Source organism: Larus michahellis, chromosome 4 (genome assembly GCF_964199755.1).
Source record: "Larus michahellis chromosome 4, bLarMic1.1, whole genome shotgun sequence".
NCBI lineage: Eukaryota > Metazoa > Chordata > Aves > Charadriiformes > Laridae > Larus > Larus michahellis.
Window position 1 is genome coordinate 20,043,819 of NC_133899.1, and position 20,092 is coordinate 20,063,910.

General features: G+C 39.3%; 1 protein-coding gene across 1 annotated transcript in view; it reads left to right on the plus strand.

Moving 5' to 3' along the window:
- Window positions 1–18,955, plus strand: part of SMPD3 (sphingomyelin phosphodiesterase 3) — a 116,322-nt gene extending 97,367 nt beyond the window's left edge. Inside the window, exons 4-8 of the mRNA XM_074583203.1 lie at window positions 6,096–6,251; window positions 9,510–9,599; window positions 10,474–10,537; window positions 15,603–15,765; window positions 16,612–18,955. Of these exons, the coding sequence (XP_074439304.1) occupies window positions 6,096–6,251; window positions 9,510–9,599; window positions 10,474–10,537; window positions 15,603–15,765; window positions 16,612–16,713 (575 nt within the window). The 3' untranslated portion in view covers window positions 16,714–18,955. The remainder of the gene's footprint in view (window positions 1–6,095; window positions 6,252–9,509; window positions 9,600–10,473; window positions 10,538–15,602; window positions 15,766–16,611) is intronic.
- Window positions 18,956–20,092: the final 1,137 nt, after the last annotated feature.

A 20,092-nucleotide genomic window follows, 5' to 3' on the forward strand; every position in this document is an offset into this window, starting at 1 on the left:
AGAACAAGGCTGAGGTAGATGGGTGGCCTGATCTCCATTTTACAACCCAAGTACAGAAAGCAAGGGGAAAGAAGTGAGTAACTTCAGGTCATTTTATTCCACTTTTAGCGTTCTGATGCTTACATTTTGAACTCAGGATGCTTCTCCATTTTAGCTGTTCACCTGAACACTCATCAGTTAAAACTGACAAATACTTGAAATTCTTGGAGATTTCTATGGAAAATTTTCTGTGTGTATGTCCTATCTTTTGCATCAAAGCTATCAGCTCTATACTTAGAATAGGTGTAGCAATAAAATAAAAGCCAAATCTACTAACCTTTACTTTGTGTAAGATCAGAATTTAATTTAGCCAGAGGGGGTGGATATCTTTAGTTTTACTTGATGCAACTGCAATTCTTGTGCTGCTGAGAGCTGGAGAGCACAACGCAGCCTTCCTAGCCTGCCTGAAGACAGCATGTATGCTGCAGACTGAGGCGAGACAGTAATGTATTATAAATGGTAGAACTTTGAACCTCTGCGCTACAGCATGTCTAGGTTAACCCAGCCAGGCAGCTAGCATTCATTCTACTTTGTCAGTGCTTCAGTCGCAGAGAGACAGACTTGGGAACAAAACTGCCAGTCCCTGAAGTACATTAGAGAGACTGGATAGTTCTAAAGAAGATTCATTAATTTTTCAGCTAGGTTTTAACAATGTAACATCCTTCTCTGGTTTTCTATTTTTAACTCTGGAATTATGGTAATGTACTGTGAGATTGCTTTGTGGAGCTGAGATTTGTTGCCGTTCTAGTTTAGGTTATAAACCTCCATTTCCAGTCCCGTTCCTTTTTGCTACCCTAGCCATGTATTCTCAGTTGGTCTTTGATAACCACATTGTGAAGTCCCTAAAATATTAAAGAGGGAGAGGGGGAGGGGGGAGAATAATGGGGAAGTAATGTTCTATTTTCAAAGTCAGCCTAAAGCTTCTTCAAGGGTAAAACACAACCTTTCATTTTCCTACTTATGTTCTTGCTTCGTGTTTTTAGGCTTATCTGGTTCAAACTACATTCAAATAGAGCAGACAATGATTTAAGAGTCTAACTGTCCTTTGATATATCATATTAGTTTATGTAATGAAATGGAAAACTAAAGTTCATAAGTTTGGCAGAGCTGTGCTTTCTGATTTGTATCATCTGATTCATAACATTTCACGCATTTAAAAAATTATCCAAAAAACGCTTCAACGATGTAAAGATGTGGTATCTATAAAAACAAGTACTGTTTAAAAGGTTAGCCATTTAAATCATCTTGTCATACATGGCTGAGTGCAATTTGGCTTCCTTTCTAGGATACATAAACTTACACTTGACAGTTCTGATACTTACATGAGTATAAAATGAAGGGATCCAACTGCTTATGGTCAGGGACGAACTACTAATGCTTTTTTTCAAGAAATGGGCTGGCTCAACTCTGTTCTGAGCAATTACTGTTTTTTCAGACCTGATATTCACCTTTTTCGATAAAACTTTAGAATTAGATTTAGTTTATCCTCTCAATTCTCTAGCTATTACTGAATGGTGCTATGAAGCAGCTCGTTATTTCCACTGTGGAAATAGCTGCATTTCAGTGACAAATGAAGGGATCCTTTAATGAGACTTGAATGTAATTATTTTGCAAGGGGCTGTTAAGTTTACATGGTTCTTTTACATCTTTCAATTAGTCAGTGATTAATGTTCTGGACAGGTTTTGCTGCCTAGAATCCACCCACCTCCCAAGTCCCTTTGAGTCATGCCTTTCAGACACCCCACCAAGCCATCAAAACAGAGTCAACCTCAAGCTATTCCAGCCCAGGTCCAGCTGATGTAGCATGCTGGATGCTGTCTGGTAACCTTGTTCACGTCCCTGTTTGGCGTTCAGCGTGAATCTGGTCATTCACAGTAACTGGCAACTTGTGCTTCTCTAGTTTCAGGCTCTGCAAACCTACACACAGCTCAAGCAGAACTCAGCTCAGGACTCAGAGATCCCTCAAGGTTTAGAATTCTGACTGTGCAATCAGGAGTAACCTCAGAGCTAAACATCCTTAGGCAGTGATTCCCCAGATGTTTCTGAAATAGCAAAGCTGGCACATATCCATACTGTGGCAGCCTGCCCTTGCCCCCTCCTCTCAGTTGTGCCAGGTTCCCTGCCAATATATCCCATAGCACTTATCAGTGCTGGTTTTAAAAACCTCCACTGGAGCTTTCATCTGATTAGGCCTGTCAGCTGCTTTGTTCAGCCACCACAGTGCTCCTAACGTCTTTGAGAGCAGGACAAAACAGTCCTCCTCAGCATATAGTACCTACCTGCAGCCCTAACTAAAGCCAGGATTTCACTTAAGCATTTCAAAAGTAAATGGAAAGTGCAAATATGATTATCCCATAATGAACAAAGGTGAAGTATTTATTTATGGTGGCTGAAGTTTCCCACACTACCCTTTCATACTTCCACAAAATTTGAAGATGAAGAGAACTTGCGAAGAATTCAGAAAGGCTGACTGCAGGAACCAGTCACAACACAATTATTTGCATTTTTCCAGGCCAGTTACTGAGGAAAACAGTGTAGAGCAATTAGTACAAATCTGTATTCTCTGGTTAATCACTGGTGGCAGTCAATCAGATTAGTGATTCTATCTGGACGTAATTAGAGCTGAAGGCTGGAAGACAGAGAAGTTGAATGTTAGTGTTGGGAGTTACTACCTAGTTCTCTTCTGTTAGTATTTATTGATGCTGTTTCACCTCAGCAGCAGTTTATGAAATGTCTGCTCCCCTGATTGTTCTGGATACAGGTTTGGCTTCTCCTCACATGTCTGATTAGTTATCTTCATTCTTCAGCTCCAAAGCTATTGATCATTGGGAGCTGGTCAGACTGAGTCTCACTAGTGACTTTTGTATACAGATACATGCAGTACCTGCTGTGTAGCTGCAGTAAGCTGGACACCGTTAGTTTAATATGAATCTCAGAAACAGTTACGTTCAAGTCGCATTAGAGGATCCCATCTTTTGTCATGGAAATGTAGCTCACTTCATTGCACATGCTCCAGGTAGTGTACTAAAGTGCAATTACTTCTGTGACCTCTAGTGGGGATAATCAGAGATGCCAGACTATCACAAGTTCTATGCTTTTCTAAAAAGAAATGAAAGTCATCTGTTCCTAGACTTCCAAGGCTATTTTTCTGTAGAGCCCTGAGGTTATCTGCTCTCTAGTGCTGCTCCAAAGGCTCAGCATTCTTACCCAGGGAGATGTACCTCACTATGTAGTTAATGCTCTTCTAATAATAGCAATGCATGTTACCAGACACCTTTCACAATATCCTCCTAAAATGTTTTTGCCTGTCTGTATTTTGTTTTTCTCAAGAGTTTTCTGTTTTGGAGAATTTCAGCTTTGTGTGTTTCAGTTAAGTGGGTTTGTCACATTCTTCACGCTGGTCTGTGACGGGTTGCTGCCTGAGTTTTATGCCTGTATGGTAATGGCTGCGTTAGTTTATCACTCATCCTAGTGAAGCCATGCTAGATGGATAAGTCACAGAAAATGCAAAACCACCTGGACAGTTCAGGGATATAAAAGCTGGTCTTAGAAGTTAAGCAATTTATGTAATCGGGACTTTGTGGGGAGCAAGACGTTACTGCATTCCTGTCAACAAGTACCATGCTTAATAGTTATGTTATGAGGAAAAAAAGGCAGGCCAGAAGAAAATACTGGCCTTAGGAGATAGAAAGATTCAGATGCTGCAAAAGAAGGACAGGTCCTGAATTTGAATAAGCTTCACCAGGAATGAGAAAGCTCGGCCTGTTCAGCTACAGGAAGGATCTCACCGAAGTGTTTAAAATACCTGATGGGAGAGTGTAAGGAAGATAGTGGCAGACGCTCCTCAGTAGGGCCCAGTGACAGGAGGAGAGGCAATGGGCTCAAACTGAAATGCAAGAAATGCTGTATGGACAAAGGAAAATGTTTTTTTATTGCAAGGGTGACCAAGCACTGGAACAGGTTATCCAGAGGTTATGGACTCTCCAACCACAGAGGTATTCAAAGCCTGACTCGACATGGGCCTGAGCAGCCTGCTGTAGTTGACCCCACTTGAACGGAGGGTTTGGACTAGATGATCTCCAGAGGTCCCCTTCAAGCTCATGCTTGCTGTGAATCTGTAATTTTGTCTGTATCTTTAGTTCATCAGAATGTATATGTTAGTCACGCACACCTTTTGTGGTTAGTGTCACCTGCTCCAGGCTGTATTAGTTCCACGTGACCTATTTCTTGTGCTTTTGTCTAGCTACGTCTTCACTGTAGGGCTTTCTTGTGCTGTTGTAGCAAGGGGCTTTCCCAAGAATACATTGCTCTGGATTTGTGTCAAGCTGTGTGATTAGGATACTGTGTGAACTTGAGGGAGAAGTAAGTACTAGAAGCTGCAGGTTAGGGAATAGATCAGGAAGCACTTGTACCTACTTTAGTATTATAGCCCAACAGGTGAAGATTTGTTGAGAATAACATGAATGGAAGAAAAAAACCAGATTATTTGCTGTTGGAATTACCAGTTTGAAGAGACAAGTCAGCGTCAGAACCTACTTAGAGTTCTTTCTTTCCCTGGCTATGTTCTTTTTAATATTTTTTTAATTATTTAGGATTGTATCAAGTCATGCGTGGTTGAACATTTCTGATTCAGTTTGTATGTAACTGTTGTTTTAACCCCCGCACTCCTAGCCCTTCTGAGATGTTCTTGAAAATCCAACCCCTCACAGTTTGACAGTGGTAGGAAAGTGAAGTCCTAAGGCCTGAAGTTGGTCCATATGCTAACACAGTTCCAGCGTGCTGCCGAGTTCATGTTTTGAAAGTCTATAGAGTGCTGGGGACAGCTGCAGTTGAGACGAGTGAGTAACAAGCTGTGAGGATGCAGACTTATATATTCACCAACTCCATAGTGGCCCCTGACAGCAGCTTTGGACGTACACAGAACTGACATTTCTAATTGTATTTTACACCTTTTTAATAGCTAGCACAAAGTAGTAAATTAGGTTAAAATAAAATTGTAGTCAGGATAAGTCATTCTGGGTTTGCTGCTTTTCCTTCTGATTGTGGCAGTTGAAAACAAATCTTTTACTTTCAAGAAAATAATGTTCTGACTTGACATTTCAAGTCTGAAACAAGCAAAATTATAACTGTTAACTATAGGTACAGTGAAAACAAAAGAAAAAGAAAGGAAAGACAATATGGTAAACAATTATTTCTAGAATGTGTCTCTTTCTGCTCCTTTCCTCACATCAATCTTTTCCTGTAATCATTTTAAGAGGGCTAGTAATTAATTTTTTCTTAGACCTCATGTCACATAATGTGTTTGAAATTAAGTGTGGTTAGTTGCTATAATTAAAGAGCTGGATTGTGTGTCACATGGTTTCACAAACAAAAATATTTGGCAACCAATCAATCTCAACCCTTTCACATCACTCCTATAAAATGGGGGCACATCCTCAGCACATGTGGCCTGGTGTAACTTCCCTGCAACTGGGGAAAAGGATCTGGTTCTTTATTTGGGCAGTACTGCCTGCCCAAACCTGTATCTACACATACCTTTAAAAATACAAAAAAAATACTTCTAGTTTAGGCATTCTTACTTGAATACAAATAGAACCCTTCCTCGGATGGACTGCTACAGTTATGAGTGAGTTGAATTTACCATTGATATATAGTTACTAATAACCAATTGAAAGTTAAATTTTTCACTTTTAAAAATTAGCGAAGCAAAGAAAAATCAAGTGGTTTACCCCACTTCAAACATTAGCGCATCAGATCATCCTCCTTCTGTGGCTAGAAACGTTATTTTGACCGGTTGTCTGCAGCACAGATGCACTTTGTTTTCTAGTACAATTGATTCCAGAAAGAGAGATTTAAACAACAAAAAGCGTGGTTACTAATGAACTTCACAATAGGCTGAGCACTATGTACTGAGCATACTATTAGCAATGCCATTTTTTATCTTGCACCCTTTTTCTCAAGTTGCCTAACAATAGCTTAGCAACAAATGTGTGGCTGCGTAACATGCTAAAAGGAGGTCTTGTTTCTTGTTTTCATTGGTTGGTTGTTTGCTACAGGAGATACTACTGTTCGATGTGAGCAACTGGATATGCTTCAAGATTGGCTGTCTGAATTCAGAAAATCTACCTCCTCCTCCAGTACAGCCAATCCAGAGGAGCTGGTGGCATTTGATGTAATCTGTGGAGATCTCAACTTCGATAACTGCTCCTCTGGTAAGACAAGGGTTTTCTTCTCCTCATGTCTACCTATTCCAAAAAGGCATAGGAAAGTTCTTGATTCCTGTGGGTTATGGCAGTATACTAAGTTGTGACTGGCTTTTGCAAGGAAAAATCTAATTGCTACAGATACTTCTAAAAAAAGTACCAGCCTTGAGATGAGCCAGGGAGAGTGGCTCACACTTACGAGCTCCGCTGAGTTATTAAGCATGATGTTTTTCAAGGCACGAAGGGCAATAATTTGTGACTTGGAGTAGCAATAATGAGGACTGATCTAGTGGTTTAGTTTTATTGAATTAGGTAGACACCTACTGTCCTAGAATTTTAGTTACTAATGAAAGACATATATGTTATGAGATTTTTGTGGGGAAAACATAGTAAATTCATGCAGTTAAAAATAATTTGATAGTGCATATACACAGGCATAGGAGATTAATGCTGCAGAGACAACTAGACATTGCTGAGTCAGTCTTGGAAAAAGTTAACTGACGCTGTGTAGTTCTGGGTTTTTTTATTTTAATAAATTTTTAATATTTTTTGTCTATATTTGGATGCTGAGGGTACTAGAAAAAGAACTCCACAAAACCATAATTAATGGGTGGCGAGTTCACACAGAACATAAACATTATGCTCTGTTAAGAGTTAAATTGCCAACACAGCGTGCAGAGCATTGTGTTTGTGTATCCACTCTACCTTCCTGCTCAGTACAGCTCAGGGCACCCAGCTGAGCTCCTTGCTGCCTTTATGTGATAGCAATTGACTCTGCTGGTTTGGAGCTGGCAAATGGATCAGTGGTGCACAGCAGCCAGCCTGCCGCACAGCTGATGGCTGAAAGGCCTTTTGCGTGACTGGCCAAAACTGAAGTACTGAGGTAGGAGGAGCAGCACAAGGCAGGTACAGTGAGAGGTGTCATCAGAGGGATTTTGTCTGTGCTGTTATCAGGGAGATGTGCAGTGTGCAGGTGAGCTCTGGCTGTGGGATTCAGCAATTCAGACCAGAGTTTGTGGATTAACAGGTGAATTTGTGAACGGCATCTAGTGTGAGTTCTGTAGTCCTCATAAGAAGCCTACATAACTGAGGCTGAGGGCAACAACTGTACCAAAAAAAAATAATTAAGAAACAAAAAGCAAACATTGTCTGATCTCAAAAATAACTAGTATTCTTTAATCTCATGATTTGTATCAGACCCTTGTAATGGAAGATTTCAGCAAAGATGAAGAAACATTTAATTGGGTAGAAAAAGACCATCAACCCAAAGCACAGCCCTTCTGTTGTTTGTTTCTAGCTTGTATGTACAGAAGGTAAATCAGTCACAAGTATATGATCCTAAGGAAACTCAGAATTGTCAGAGAAGGTACTGGCAAGTGCTCTGACTGGTAGAAGAATCCATTATGCACTGTGGATGGAGGTAAATAGTAAGTGGTAATGGCTACAGAATACTGTAGTTAAACAAACACCTATTAGGATGAAATATAATGGTAGCAGTGGTAGTGCATTTTTAGGGAAGGAAGGAAGAAACGTGGTCAGGAACTGGTCTTCAGCTAGCCAAGCTGCTACACAGGCAGGCTGAGGAGGCAACTGCAACAGTCCCGATGAGGGAGACAGAAGCTGCAGGATAGAAATGGACACATTTGCTGTGATTTGACTGTTTCACTTGCAATACTGTTGGATTGATGAAGTGGCCTGGAGGCAAAGATGTCCATCAAGGAAATAAACAATCTGCTGCATACCAAAGGATATGATAGTCAGATAGCAAATGGAAAGCAAGTGGGATTGTGCCACATGAGGCACGCAGACGGGAGTGAAGCTGTGAGGCAGAACATATGGTCAGTATTATCTACCTGAGAAGTTCTGGCACACTAACCAAGGTCTCAGACAAGTACAGAGTATAATTAATGCTGTTGTTTTAAAGCTTTAAAAATGTCTTTTTAAAGCAAAAGTAAGAAAACTGCAATAATTGCAAATATTGCAGCCACTGCTAAAGAGGACTGAAAAGTACGTTATAAAAAACCAATTTTGCTATCTGTGTAGCTTATTTACATCCCCCTCCCCATTAAAATTCACTCAAGCCTGGAAACTGAAATTAAGCTATTTCATTTGTTATTTTTAGATTGCTTTCTTTCCTTATTCACTAAGCAAGACTAATGCAATGTTTTAAAGTTTTCTTCTCCATTTTTACATTACTCATTGTTTTAGGGACATTTGTTAGCATTACAGAAAATTGAACATTTTGAGATTAATTTTTTTAGAAAACAATAATCAGCTTCTTGTAATTCTGTGTATGATTTTCTGTATTCTTTCCCACTCCACGGACTGATACGGCAAGTAATTAATGTTTCAATGAATATCAAGCTTCTATTCTTAGATGTATTGACAGTACAGTTTTCAAAGATCTCCAGGTCCACGAGCTACCTTAATGCTTATGACAAATTTTCTGCAACTCAGTTCTCCCCCCCAGCTTTACAGAACATTATGACAACATTCATACAGTGAATCCACACTCTGTGGGAACATTATTAGAAAGTTACTGTCGGGTTGCTTTGGACTGACTTGCATAAAAGTCTATTATGTTTTTAAACCTTTCAGCATAAGATAAAAAGTCTTCTAGTCAGATGGGTAAAGTTTGGCTCATCACTTGCAAATTAATCACAACAAAATTTTAATCTATCTCAGATAGGTGATGCTGATTATGTTTAGGATGGTCTTGATGCTTTAGATAATGTCCCAAACAAATTATCAGTTGCCTATCCTTTCTCTTATCTATTATAGCTTGGAAAACATTCAGTGAATTCTTCTGAAGCAAGTAAAGTACCAGCTTCTATTTTCAGACTTACCAAGATGTATGTATACACCCACAAACAGCCTTTTACATTGTGAAGTCAGTCCAATTCTCCATTGTCTCATCTATCTCAACATAAATTTTGTACTGGTGTAAGCAATGCAGCGTCAATGGCAGGGTAAGGAAGTATGTTGAAAAAACTTAAGTTTACAGATAGAAACTATCAAAAATGTCTTTCATAGAAAGACTTTGCAGGGAAACATTGTTATTAGCAAGCATTTTTTGGAATTTGTAATCAAGACAAGATATGGCTGTGCAGTAAAGCTACTACTGAACAGATTCAAATCCACCCTATTAACGGTATACTGAGTATGAAGGAGGACTTGCCTTTCCTGTTGTGGCAGAACACACAACTGTCCACAGGTTCACCACACATAGCTGATGTGCCTTTTCTTGGGTTTGATCTTTCCCTGCAGAGGACAAGCTGGAGCAACAGCATTCTCTGTTTACACACTACAAAGACCCGTGTCGAATTGGTCCTGGGGAGGATAAACCATGGGCAATTGGTAAGACCTTCCCTAGCTGTCAGTGTATGAACATTTACTTCTGTGGCACTCACACGACATCTATAAGCAGCAGGTAGTTCAGGTAACTAAGAATTTGCTAAGAATAACTAGCTAAGTAAGAATTTGGTAGAGACCAAATATTTACATGGGCTATTTCTGTAACACTTATTTTATAAACCTTAACACTGTCTTGTTGAATTATAATTAAGAATCAAACTGAGATCTCAAACTTCAGTCCACATTCTAGAACTTATGCCTCAAGCTACTTGAGTGCCTTCCCGTACCTATTCTACTTTTACAACAATCTCTAGATTACTTTGGGAGGTAAGCCAAACTATTGTTTCTGTACTTTCTGCCTGCAGCTTTTGATTCAAATGTTCCATTCGGTTTTCTATAAATACTGTAAGCAAGGATGTAACAAAGCAATTCAACAACACTACAAACTTGTAGGGTTCATCTTACAAAAGATTTCATGGAACTCTGCGATATTAATACCTGGTGAAACTCAGTTGAACTTGAAGTTTTAGGTCAGGAATTAGACTTTCTCTAGAAGAGCAATTATATAACTGTGAAGATACTGAATGTAAGAACGTGGAACTGTTTAATAGTGTGTCTTTACTCAGTTGTAGCAGAAAAACAGGAAAATCAGAGACATCGGGGCTGAGAAACAGGAGGGGCCAAAGCAGCATTTTGAGAAGTGGCAGGCAGTAGGGAGGTGTGGGCAGAGGAGAAGTGAACAAAAAGCGCTCAGTCAGAGCAGTTGCCCCTCTTCCACACAGATGCTGTCCTCACACACCTGTGCCTCCAGAAGCCTCCCGAGAGACACATCACAGGAGGTATGCTGTGACAGTCACATCTCCCTTTCTGTTCACAGGTACCTTGTTGGACCCTGAAGGATTATACGATGAAGAAGTGTGCACTCCAGACAACCTACAGAAGTATGCAATTCCTAATCCTCCCACAGGCTTTAGACAATTCCTTAAAAAGCCAGTTCATTCCTTCCTATTTAACATTTCACAAATTGAGGGGTGTTTTATGGACTGTCAAAAAAAACCCCAGCCAAACATAATTTTTTACTCAGGGTTACTTGGGGAAGAGGGGAAAAAATGGAAGGAAAAGCAGCTTCTTCTCTATGTCCAATAGAATTGGCTTCAATGGGTGAAAAGATGAGAGCAACTGCAGTCAGTGGTTTTATGTCTCTAGAGTTGGTCCTACCTGGACAGGCCTATAGGACAAGAAACTCCGAGCGCTGCTGGAAAAGGTACGCGGCGGACAGCTTGTCTGACAGTCTTTCTGCACAGACAGTTCTGTGGTCATGGCACTGTAAAGGACAGCAACAGAAGGAAATATAATTTTCCTCAAATAAAAAACCCATAAAATTTAAAACACCACTCCCAGCCCAACAACTAATTGCCCATTCTAGAGAGATTGCTGAATTTGGTACACCTAAAAAAGCAAGCTCACAAATATAGAGAGGAATTAAATAGCACCTCAGACACAACTAGGAATAAGGCTTAATATCTATTGGTGATAGTAGTGCAGCATTACTTTTAAGGAGCATTTGATATTGAGAAACAGGTATCTTTAGTTTGAGCTAGTGGACTTAAGAGACATACAAAAATAACCTTAATTTGCAGACGTCTTAAGACAAGTTTCTTGAATACCTGTACTGTTTGTTAAATAATATGCCAGTGGAGATAAAATAATAAGCTTTGTACATTTTAGAGCAGCACTTAATGAATGTGATAATCCTTTTTGTACCTTCTCTACCTTGAAGGCTAGTTTAATGGACTGAATATGTTATTATCATGACTAACTATAAAACATGTTCTAGCTGTTCATTACCCAAATGTACTAAAGAGGTAAAGTTATTTGAACTTTACATCTGTGCAGATACTTCAGTTAACACATAATGGAAACGGTACATTATGTTGGCACAGTTCATGTTGTCATTTTTACTCACTAAGTACAGTACACTGCATATAGTTGGACACTTAATTGAACGTCTTAGTCTTCTTGGTATCAGTTTTGACAAAGAAATTTGAATTCTAGACATAAGATCTGGGTTTCATTTATATTCAAAATAAGGATTTGTTACAGCAAGTCATGCTTTGCACATTCAATAGCCTGCAAAATTTCTAGGCATTTCTATGCATGTGTTGAAAACATGAACTTGGTACATGTGAAACGGATTTCTGGAAAGCAAAAGTAAGGTAATTTGGCCCTACAATCAAGTTTGCAAATGGAAATCTATATGTGGGTGAAACATTCTATTTTATGGTTCCAAAAGCAGGCTTGGAGCTCTTTTAAAAAAAAATAAATTAAAAAACCCAAAACCCCAAAAAACCCACCACCCTGTGTTTTCAGGCAGCCTTTTGAGACAATCTGTCACCAAATTACTTTAGGGGTATTTTATTTTATTCCCTGAAGAGCTACTTGTATTCAGCAGTGAAGTTCCACTGACAAATACATGACTGATAGATAAAGAGCCATCAAATGATCAATAAAGATTTAAGAGTATTACTTCCGTTACCTATATATATCTACAGCACGTCAGTATGAGATAACTGGAAAATATTTTTGAGTGTTGATAACAGAATATCCACAAAACATTTTCCCTACTCAAAGTGGCTTTCAGTTTTCTGCAATATGTTACAATTCTCTTAAACTGATGAAAAAAACCTCTATTAGACCAGATTTTCCACTAGTTTTTTAGGCATATGTACATTACATAGATGTGCTTCTATATTAGAGAAACCTTCACTTCACAAGAGGCCAAGAGAGCCTACCCTGCCATTTCTACAAGGGACTAGTAAACATAAAAATTGCCAATAAGTTCAGTAAAAATTAAAGCTCTTAATAGCATCTGAGCTTTAAGGACACTGAAATGTTAAATAGCACAGAAGCTGTGCATCACTGTCTAGCTAACAAGTATAATTCATATACACAGCAAAACAGGGTACCTCCTAAAATTGATCTGTTCTCAGATTTTTCAATAATAAATGATCAAGCTTTACAGACATTTAAAGCTTGATCAAACTTTAGAGACATTTAAAAGGGACATTGAAATTGGCAGCGTAAGCTATCCAGGGAATTATTTCTTCATGAACACTCTTCTCTAGTTTATAAATAAAATTAAGTAGTTCACATTACTAAACTAATTAGGCCATAAAAGCAGCAGAACAACTCGTTCTTAAATATCTCTTTCATGTTAAGTACAGCATACGTAAAACATCGGACTAGAAGAACATACTTGGTACAAATAACGAGCAAGTCATTTATAATTACAGAACAATTAGTAAGCTAAATGTAACGATCTGGGCCCTGCCACAGCACTGGAAGCTGCACGAGCTTCTGCCCAGAGCGGCTTTATGAAATACACACAAATAATCTCATCTCACAAAGACAACTGTCACCTTCAAGCAAAGCACTGGAATAAGCCCATTTTCATCTCTAAGCCCTAAATAGAGTCTGGCTCAGGAGACCACATTACAGCACAGCTAAGAAACAAGATTTCAATGCAAATTTTTCCAGTCTCCACTGCTGGACAGTGGCTCACAATTCTGGGCAACAGGCTGGAACACCACTGAGAAAAGTCTTCCTTAACTGGGGTGCTTCTCACCCGATTGAGAGATGGTTCCCTTGAGCTTTATGATGAGGGAGTAAGTTCCGCTTTATGGCTTCCTTACATATCCTGCTCTTCGTGCTCCTTTGTTCATTGCAGCTACGGTCAGTGCTGCAAACCAACCATCGGACAGAGCTCCATGACAGAATTTTCATACTTAAACTTTGGAGTTATTTGGGACTGAAAGTCTTTCAAGGAAAAAATAAAGTTCCAATTTCTTTTTATCCACCCTTTCTTTGTGTCTTATGAATTAAGACAATTATTCTGACAAAACTCAGGTTTAGTTCCGCAACTCAGTCGTAATAAGCTACGTTCACTTAAATTGTTAGCATTTAACTGTTAGCACAGCATAGCCAGATGTCCAGTACTTGTGTCTACTTTCTGTAGAGACAAACAGCTAAGCACTGCATACAGAGTGGTACAAGTTTTAGTCAGAAGCAGATGCATGCACATTTACAATTACATTTCCTCATGTAGTTGAAATTAACATTTCCCTTCTGTGAGCAGTTGTGCAGGTTAAGTAAATACCCAGCGTTCACAGACTTTTAAAAGGAGATAATTGCTAAAATAAATTCATCTTTTAAATTAATGCAAATAAGATTTTTTTTTTTGCAGTAGTACTGCAGTGCTAATCAACAGTTTCTTCTACTTTGTTACTTAATTAGCTTTGCCAAATATAAATACAATTTTTGAAAGAGGTCAGTCCCATCAAAGAGCTTGCTTTCTTGAACCTACAAAAAGAATTTCAGGCAGCAGCTCTTTGTAGAATCAGCTTGCAAATGGGGTGCAGACAGTAAGCTAATTTAATGTGAGTTATTAGATGACAGTCTAAAACTGAATAAAAAGCTTACTTTCATAAACTGGTTACAATAAACTCCTAAGAACCTTCAATACTTCATTAAGTCCAAAGGAGGTAAAGAAAAGTTCTGATTAAATAACTGTATGACCAGAATTTTGTCACTGTTATCTTTTGAAGGCACATAAAGTACTTTTTGTATTTATCAACTGACCCAAATTTACAGATTATAACACTACTGAGACCTAATCAGCTGTAGCGATTGCTGTGTCCCCTCTGCCACGATTCAGGTCCTTCCAAAGAGACAAAATTTGACAAAGAAACCATTAAAACACATCACAAGAGTCTGGTGGTTTGTCTCTTTTTTCTGCTTCATTCTGTACTCTCACGTGCATGGATTAAAAAATTCCTAAACACAACCCCATAAAACCCATCCAAAGTCAAATCTTAAAAACTGGGTGATCAAAAATATCTTATTTTTTTCCAAGGTGAAATTAAAGGCTTTGTACCTGCTAGGACCCAAGTTCATGGCTCAGTGTTTCTCCTGCGACAGTTGATGATGTAGTTTAATGGCGTAATCAACTCTTACAAGGGAAACCACAGAACCCTGAGCTCAGGTTTTGGTAGGTAAGTAAAGGAAAATCATCTTCAAGGAGGTGGTTTTGAAAGTAGTTTGTTTGTGTTTTGAGCCAGATAGCAAAACCACAACCTAATCTGCCCCTCTCTCCATCCACAGTTATCACGCAGAACAGCTTCGATTGTACTTAAATTTCACTGTCTGCAAAAGTATCCTATGCATGCACTTACTGTGTGCGACCCCTGCTTTTGCATGCACAGTTGTGTCTGCTGCCTTTGGCGCTGTTTTGGTAGATCTTTTAAATAAAATACAAGAAGGCAAACCACATTTCCCTTTAAATCCAATACAACAGCAAAACAACACAGAACCACACAGCAACATAGAATTATCGTAAAATAGAGTGGCAGGACCTTTGGGGGTTATCTGGTCCCAAGAGACGTTCAAAGCAGGGCTAACTTCAAAGTTAGATCAAATTGCTAAGGGCCTTAATAGTCTTCTGTATAAAGCCTACTATTAAGGTTTAAGCACCCAAACTAAAAATTGCAACGGGAGAGCTGCAGCTTATTTGCCTGAACACAAGACTGGTACCTAGAAAACCAATTCTTAATTTTGACTGCTTCTGTCTATGGTCTTGGGCTGGGTAATCTCCATGCAAGATGGGGGCAGTCCTAACAAACCTGCTGAGTAAGTCCGTCTCTGTAGAGGAGTTTGAAGAGTGTCACATACAGGAATCAAATAAATGAGGCTGTCATTACTAGTGAAGTAAGAGCTTTGAGTCCAAGACACAGCAATGCCAAACCCGCTGTGAGGCTTTTAAGAGCACTGTCAGCAGTCAGTACAGCCTCATACTGGAAAATGCATTTGGAAGATAGGCTTTACAAGTTTAACAGACCTTTTGGACAGGCATTACCCTTACTGGGGACTGGGAGAAAATCTAGTGTAACGTACAAAGGGACAGAATGAGCAAACATTTAAAGGATTTGTTTTGTTTTTTGAATGAAATAGGGTGCTGGAAAGTGAAGAAGGAAGGAAAGGATACTTAGTCTATCCCACCAGCAAGAACCACAGTTCCAGTCAAAAGGGGAGGAAAGCATCGCTGAAAGGAAACGGGAGGAGGATTGACTATATGCTCTATACAGAAGAAGGTCTCTACCTGGAATGGAAAGTGGTGAGTTTCCAAGTTGACAAAGAGAGCCGTAATTTACACAATAAACTTGTCTGGATGGCACTGCAGCCTGTTCTGCTTGGGTTCACGTTTATCCTCCAAGGAGAACCGCTGCTTTGCTATTTTCTACTTTTGCATGCAAGTACTGAGTTTGTAGACCTATTACGTAAAGAAATTTAAGGTGAGTTTAGGGATTCTGGGAGCAACACTCGTAGATAGGCTGCTCTAAGTACCTGGCCCATAGGAGGGGACAACTCATTTTATCAAGCGAGCGTTAAGGTTGTTCCACCCAGCTTTGAGAAGCTGGGAAGCAGGCGGTATTTCCAACAGAACTTTAATTTGGTCCTATGAAACGTTGCCAGAACAAAGACTGGAATTCAGACGGGTTTCCTGGTCACCTTAAATTCCCACGAAGTTTAACACCTCAATCTAATGAAGACAGGCTTCCTTTTTAGCCGCCCGCTGTACATAGTGTGGCACAGCCAGCCCTCCTCCCAGTGAGTGCCTCCGTATGCACATGGATTACTGACTGCAGCACTACAGATAAGTCTTGTCTGGAACAACACAGATGTTACTGTAAATGTAAAGAAAAGCAACAACAGATTTCATGCAGACTAGTTCAACTGTGTACTGTATAAATGCTTCACCTCATCAATTGCACCACATCGACATGCCCTGTGTGGCATGTAGTTTACCATTAGCCCAGCCAAGCTGGTCCCATACATCTACTAATACAATAAGGTCATTCAAAGTAAACTGAAAAAAAGGCATAAAAGCTGAGTCCTGGTGTGTGGTATAACAGATCGGTTTTCCAATTCCTTCTTTCTTCCTTCTGTTTTCCTTCTGCAGGAAGTGGAGGAGTTCAGCTTTATTACCCAGTTAGCAGGCTTGACAGACCACCTACCAGTAGCAATGCGTCTCATGGTGTCTACAGGAGAAGATGACCCTTAAAACTGACCAGCTTTGAGAGATTAGAAGAGGGAAACGTTAATGATATTAAGAAAATATCAGAGGAAAAGAACGAACTATTCTGGTGCCACGTTAGGAAAGATGACCAGACCTGACCCGGTCTACCCCAGAACGTACCAACGATGGCAGATATACAAAGGGAAGAAATGGAAGGGTTGTGGCCAAAAGCCACTGTCACAAGTTGCTCAGGCAACAGGGCAGGCCTGTACTACAATGCTTTCACTGTGGACCGAACGGAACCAAGATGGAAGTACTAATTCCTTCTGAACCAGTGCCATTCTTACTAAAACATGTTTTTATACTAATATATAGCACAATTTAGTTTGTAATTAGTCTGTGAGTTAGTGCTGCTAAATGGTTTTTTGCATCATTTCTTTGTATAACTAAGAAGCTAAAGCTTTTTTTCTTTTTTTCGCCTGTTAAAAGTTGTAGTAGCGTGCTTGCATCAGTAGCATGCGCCCGCACTGCATGCCACTCTGAGATAAAATAGTCAGTAAGATACCATGGGGAATATCAGAATGGAAGCGAGTTCAAAAATCAGATACCAGCCAAAGCAAGGCATTCTGGGACTGGCAAACCCTTCTGTCATTACAGATAGACCTTAAAACAAACAAACAAAACCTATTCAGTTTGCAGACCAATATCTTCCTGTCTGATTTAAGATTCAGAATGAAGACTTTAAGAACACAGTTCTACCCTTATTCCAGCTGTGTTCCCACTGAAATTATGAAGTGTTTTGTCTGAATAATGACTCCAGAACTGGGCCTTTAGCTTTCTAAGCGCAACTTATTCCCTTAAGAAGAAATATGGTTCCCCTGTAACGTCTTTTCTTTCTTTCCCATACGTGGGGCAGTTCTGAATTATGGTATGAGATGATATGTATGTTACAGTAGAGTGAATAGATTCCTGTAGTACCATTGGTAACACCAGAGCCAACATTCTGCCTTAGCTAGAAAGAGTAAGTGGGAAATAGCTTGTAAAATGCATGCTAGATATAGAGTTAAAATAAATGTAAGTGATATTTTGCGAGAAAAAGTGTAGAACAGTGTATGATTGATAAGGCAGGATAACCTAACAATTTTCCAAAGGAATCAGTACACTAAAAGGGAAAGTGTGGCGTGGCTAGCTACTAGAGAGTAGATCTGACCTATGTCTGTGAGACAATTCTCCATTTATTATGCACTCACAGACTGTAATAGGGGTCTTGCCGTCTAATGCATACGTTCTTTCCACTGCGGCTCTTTAAATGTGGGGCTCCCCTCTGCCATCTTATCCCCATGACCTGACCTATCCAGCCTCTCTAACCTTAAACAAAAATAATGAAAAGCTGAGAAGCAGGTCCATAATGAGACTTGACATCTTTTTAGGGATTTAAATTCAGAAGGGTTTGTGTTGTTGGGAGAACAATGAGACCCCTTGTGTTTTAAATGATACTTAGTTTCTTCTGCCTACTTCCTGTTCAATTTTAGTGTTACTTCCTCTTACATTACAAATTCCCTGTGTAGAAGAGTTAATCTAATACTTATACTTACTCCATTAAGTAAACTGTTTTAGTTATGCTGGCCACAAACTCCTGAAGACGTTCCTGTTTTGGTTTAGTTTATACCTGCTAGGAATCAGCTTGAGCTAAATCAGAATAGATTTAAATTAGAAACACCAGTCTGCACAGCCTCTGGTACTAGCTTAATTAGCTACAGTAAACAGAACTTTCAATTAAATCAGCCCGATTTTGCAAGTAGAGAAACTCATAAAAGTACTGGACTAACAGTATTTGCTAATTCCAAGTAGGTAGTAGGCCGCTTCTCACACTCTCCCATTGCACCTGGTCTAGACCCGTTTTATGCCTCATTTTCCAGTCCTGGCATCCCTTCAGCAGAGACTGCCTCTTAAAAGTGTACTGTGCCAAACCATGGGGTAGTCTGCAAGTGTCACCCATGGGGACTCAACAATGGAACCAGACTCAATTCCCCTTTTTGATAAAATTAGGAATTCAAGTTTACAGCATCAGAGACTTTAGCGTACTATCCCAGTGCACCACTAGTTTCCCACTTTGTATGTTTCTCTTTATACAGAGGGTGCACCTATGTGCAATGTGTTTTTCTGGTTTCTTATCTCTCCACCCAATGCAGAAAGACTTGTACCTGAAACAATGCTTTTAATCCTATTTTGTACCTTGCTTGTATTTTATTAACCTTTTTAAAAAAACCAAATGGTTATCAGTAGCAATTTGTGTGCTGTCCAGCAGCTATTTCTCAGTAGTAAGAGTAAATATAAGCTACAGTATTTTTAATAGCTTTCCTAACAATGTAAATTACAATTTGATATCAACTTCACTAAGTATCAATTGTAGGAGCTGAATTTGACACTGTGTAGGATATAATCATAAAACTACTGCCAAACAATGTTACATTTACAGTAAAACTAACATGGTCTAAATTACTTCTAAATTCGTTCTGTGGCTTCGTGCTGACTAAAAACCAGGCACTTTTGTCAACTTTTTGAGATACGTTGAGAAGTATTTTTTCAAATTTGAAGTAAACTGTTTTAGATTTTGATGCTCTTAGTTTCTCGGTGATCAAGAAATGGATAGTTGTAAAATGTTCTCTTTAAACAATACACATACATTTAATCAGTCTAGGTAGTTCTTACTAATTTACTGTCTCAAGGATCTAACTTTGCAAGAGTGATGCTGGGAAGTACAGCATTGTGGCACCACTGTACAGATGCTCCTTGCTTTTTTGCATTGATCCTGTGCCTTCTGATACCTTGGTACGCTTGCAGGAGTCAGACAGCGTATGTACCAGTAACCTGTAACCAACAGGCTCTCCTTTCCAGCAGAGTAACATCCCGGAGGAAAATGAGTTTTCTCTACACCACTACTACCACAGTTCCATATACTATCTCACATAGATACTGACAGGATATCAATTGTTACAAGCCTTAGACAGATAATATGTAATAGAATATTTGCATTAAAAAAAGAAGGGCGGGGCGGGCAGGGAGGGTGGCAGAACATGCCCAGGAAATCAAACCCTGGATTGCATTTTCAGATGTCAATCTCACTTTGCTTAAGGATAGCATGACCCAATTTATTAGTAGGATGTTATTTATAAGAATTTGGAGTTAAGCTTACACTGCTTAAGCTTACACGACCCCACTTTGTATGGGAATTTCAGGTATCCTCAAGAAGTGGGTGATAATGCTATTCTTGGTTTAATAAGTGCCACTCAACAGGGATATTGTAGATGAAGTGTCATCTGTTTTTATAAAAGCTACATAACATCTTCTGGTTCTCATGTTCAGTTCACATTTTACAACAGCACTTCTAGAACAAGTGAACAAAAGACACAAATGAGGACAC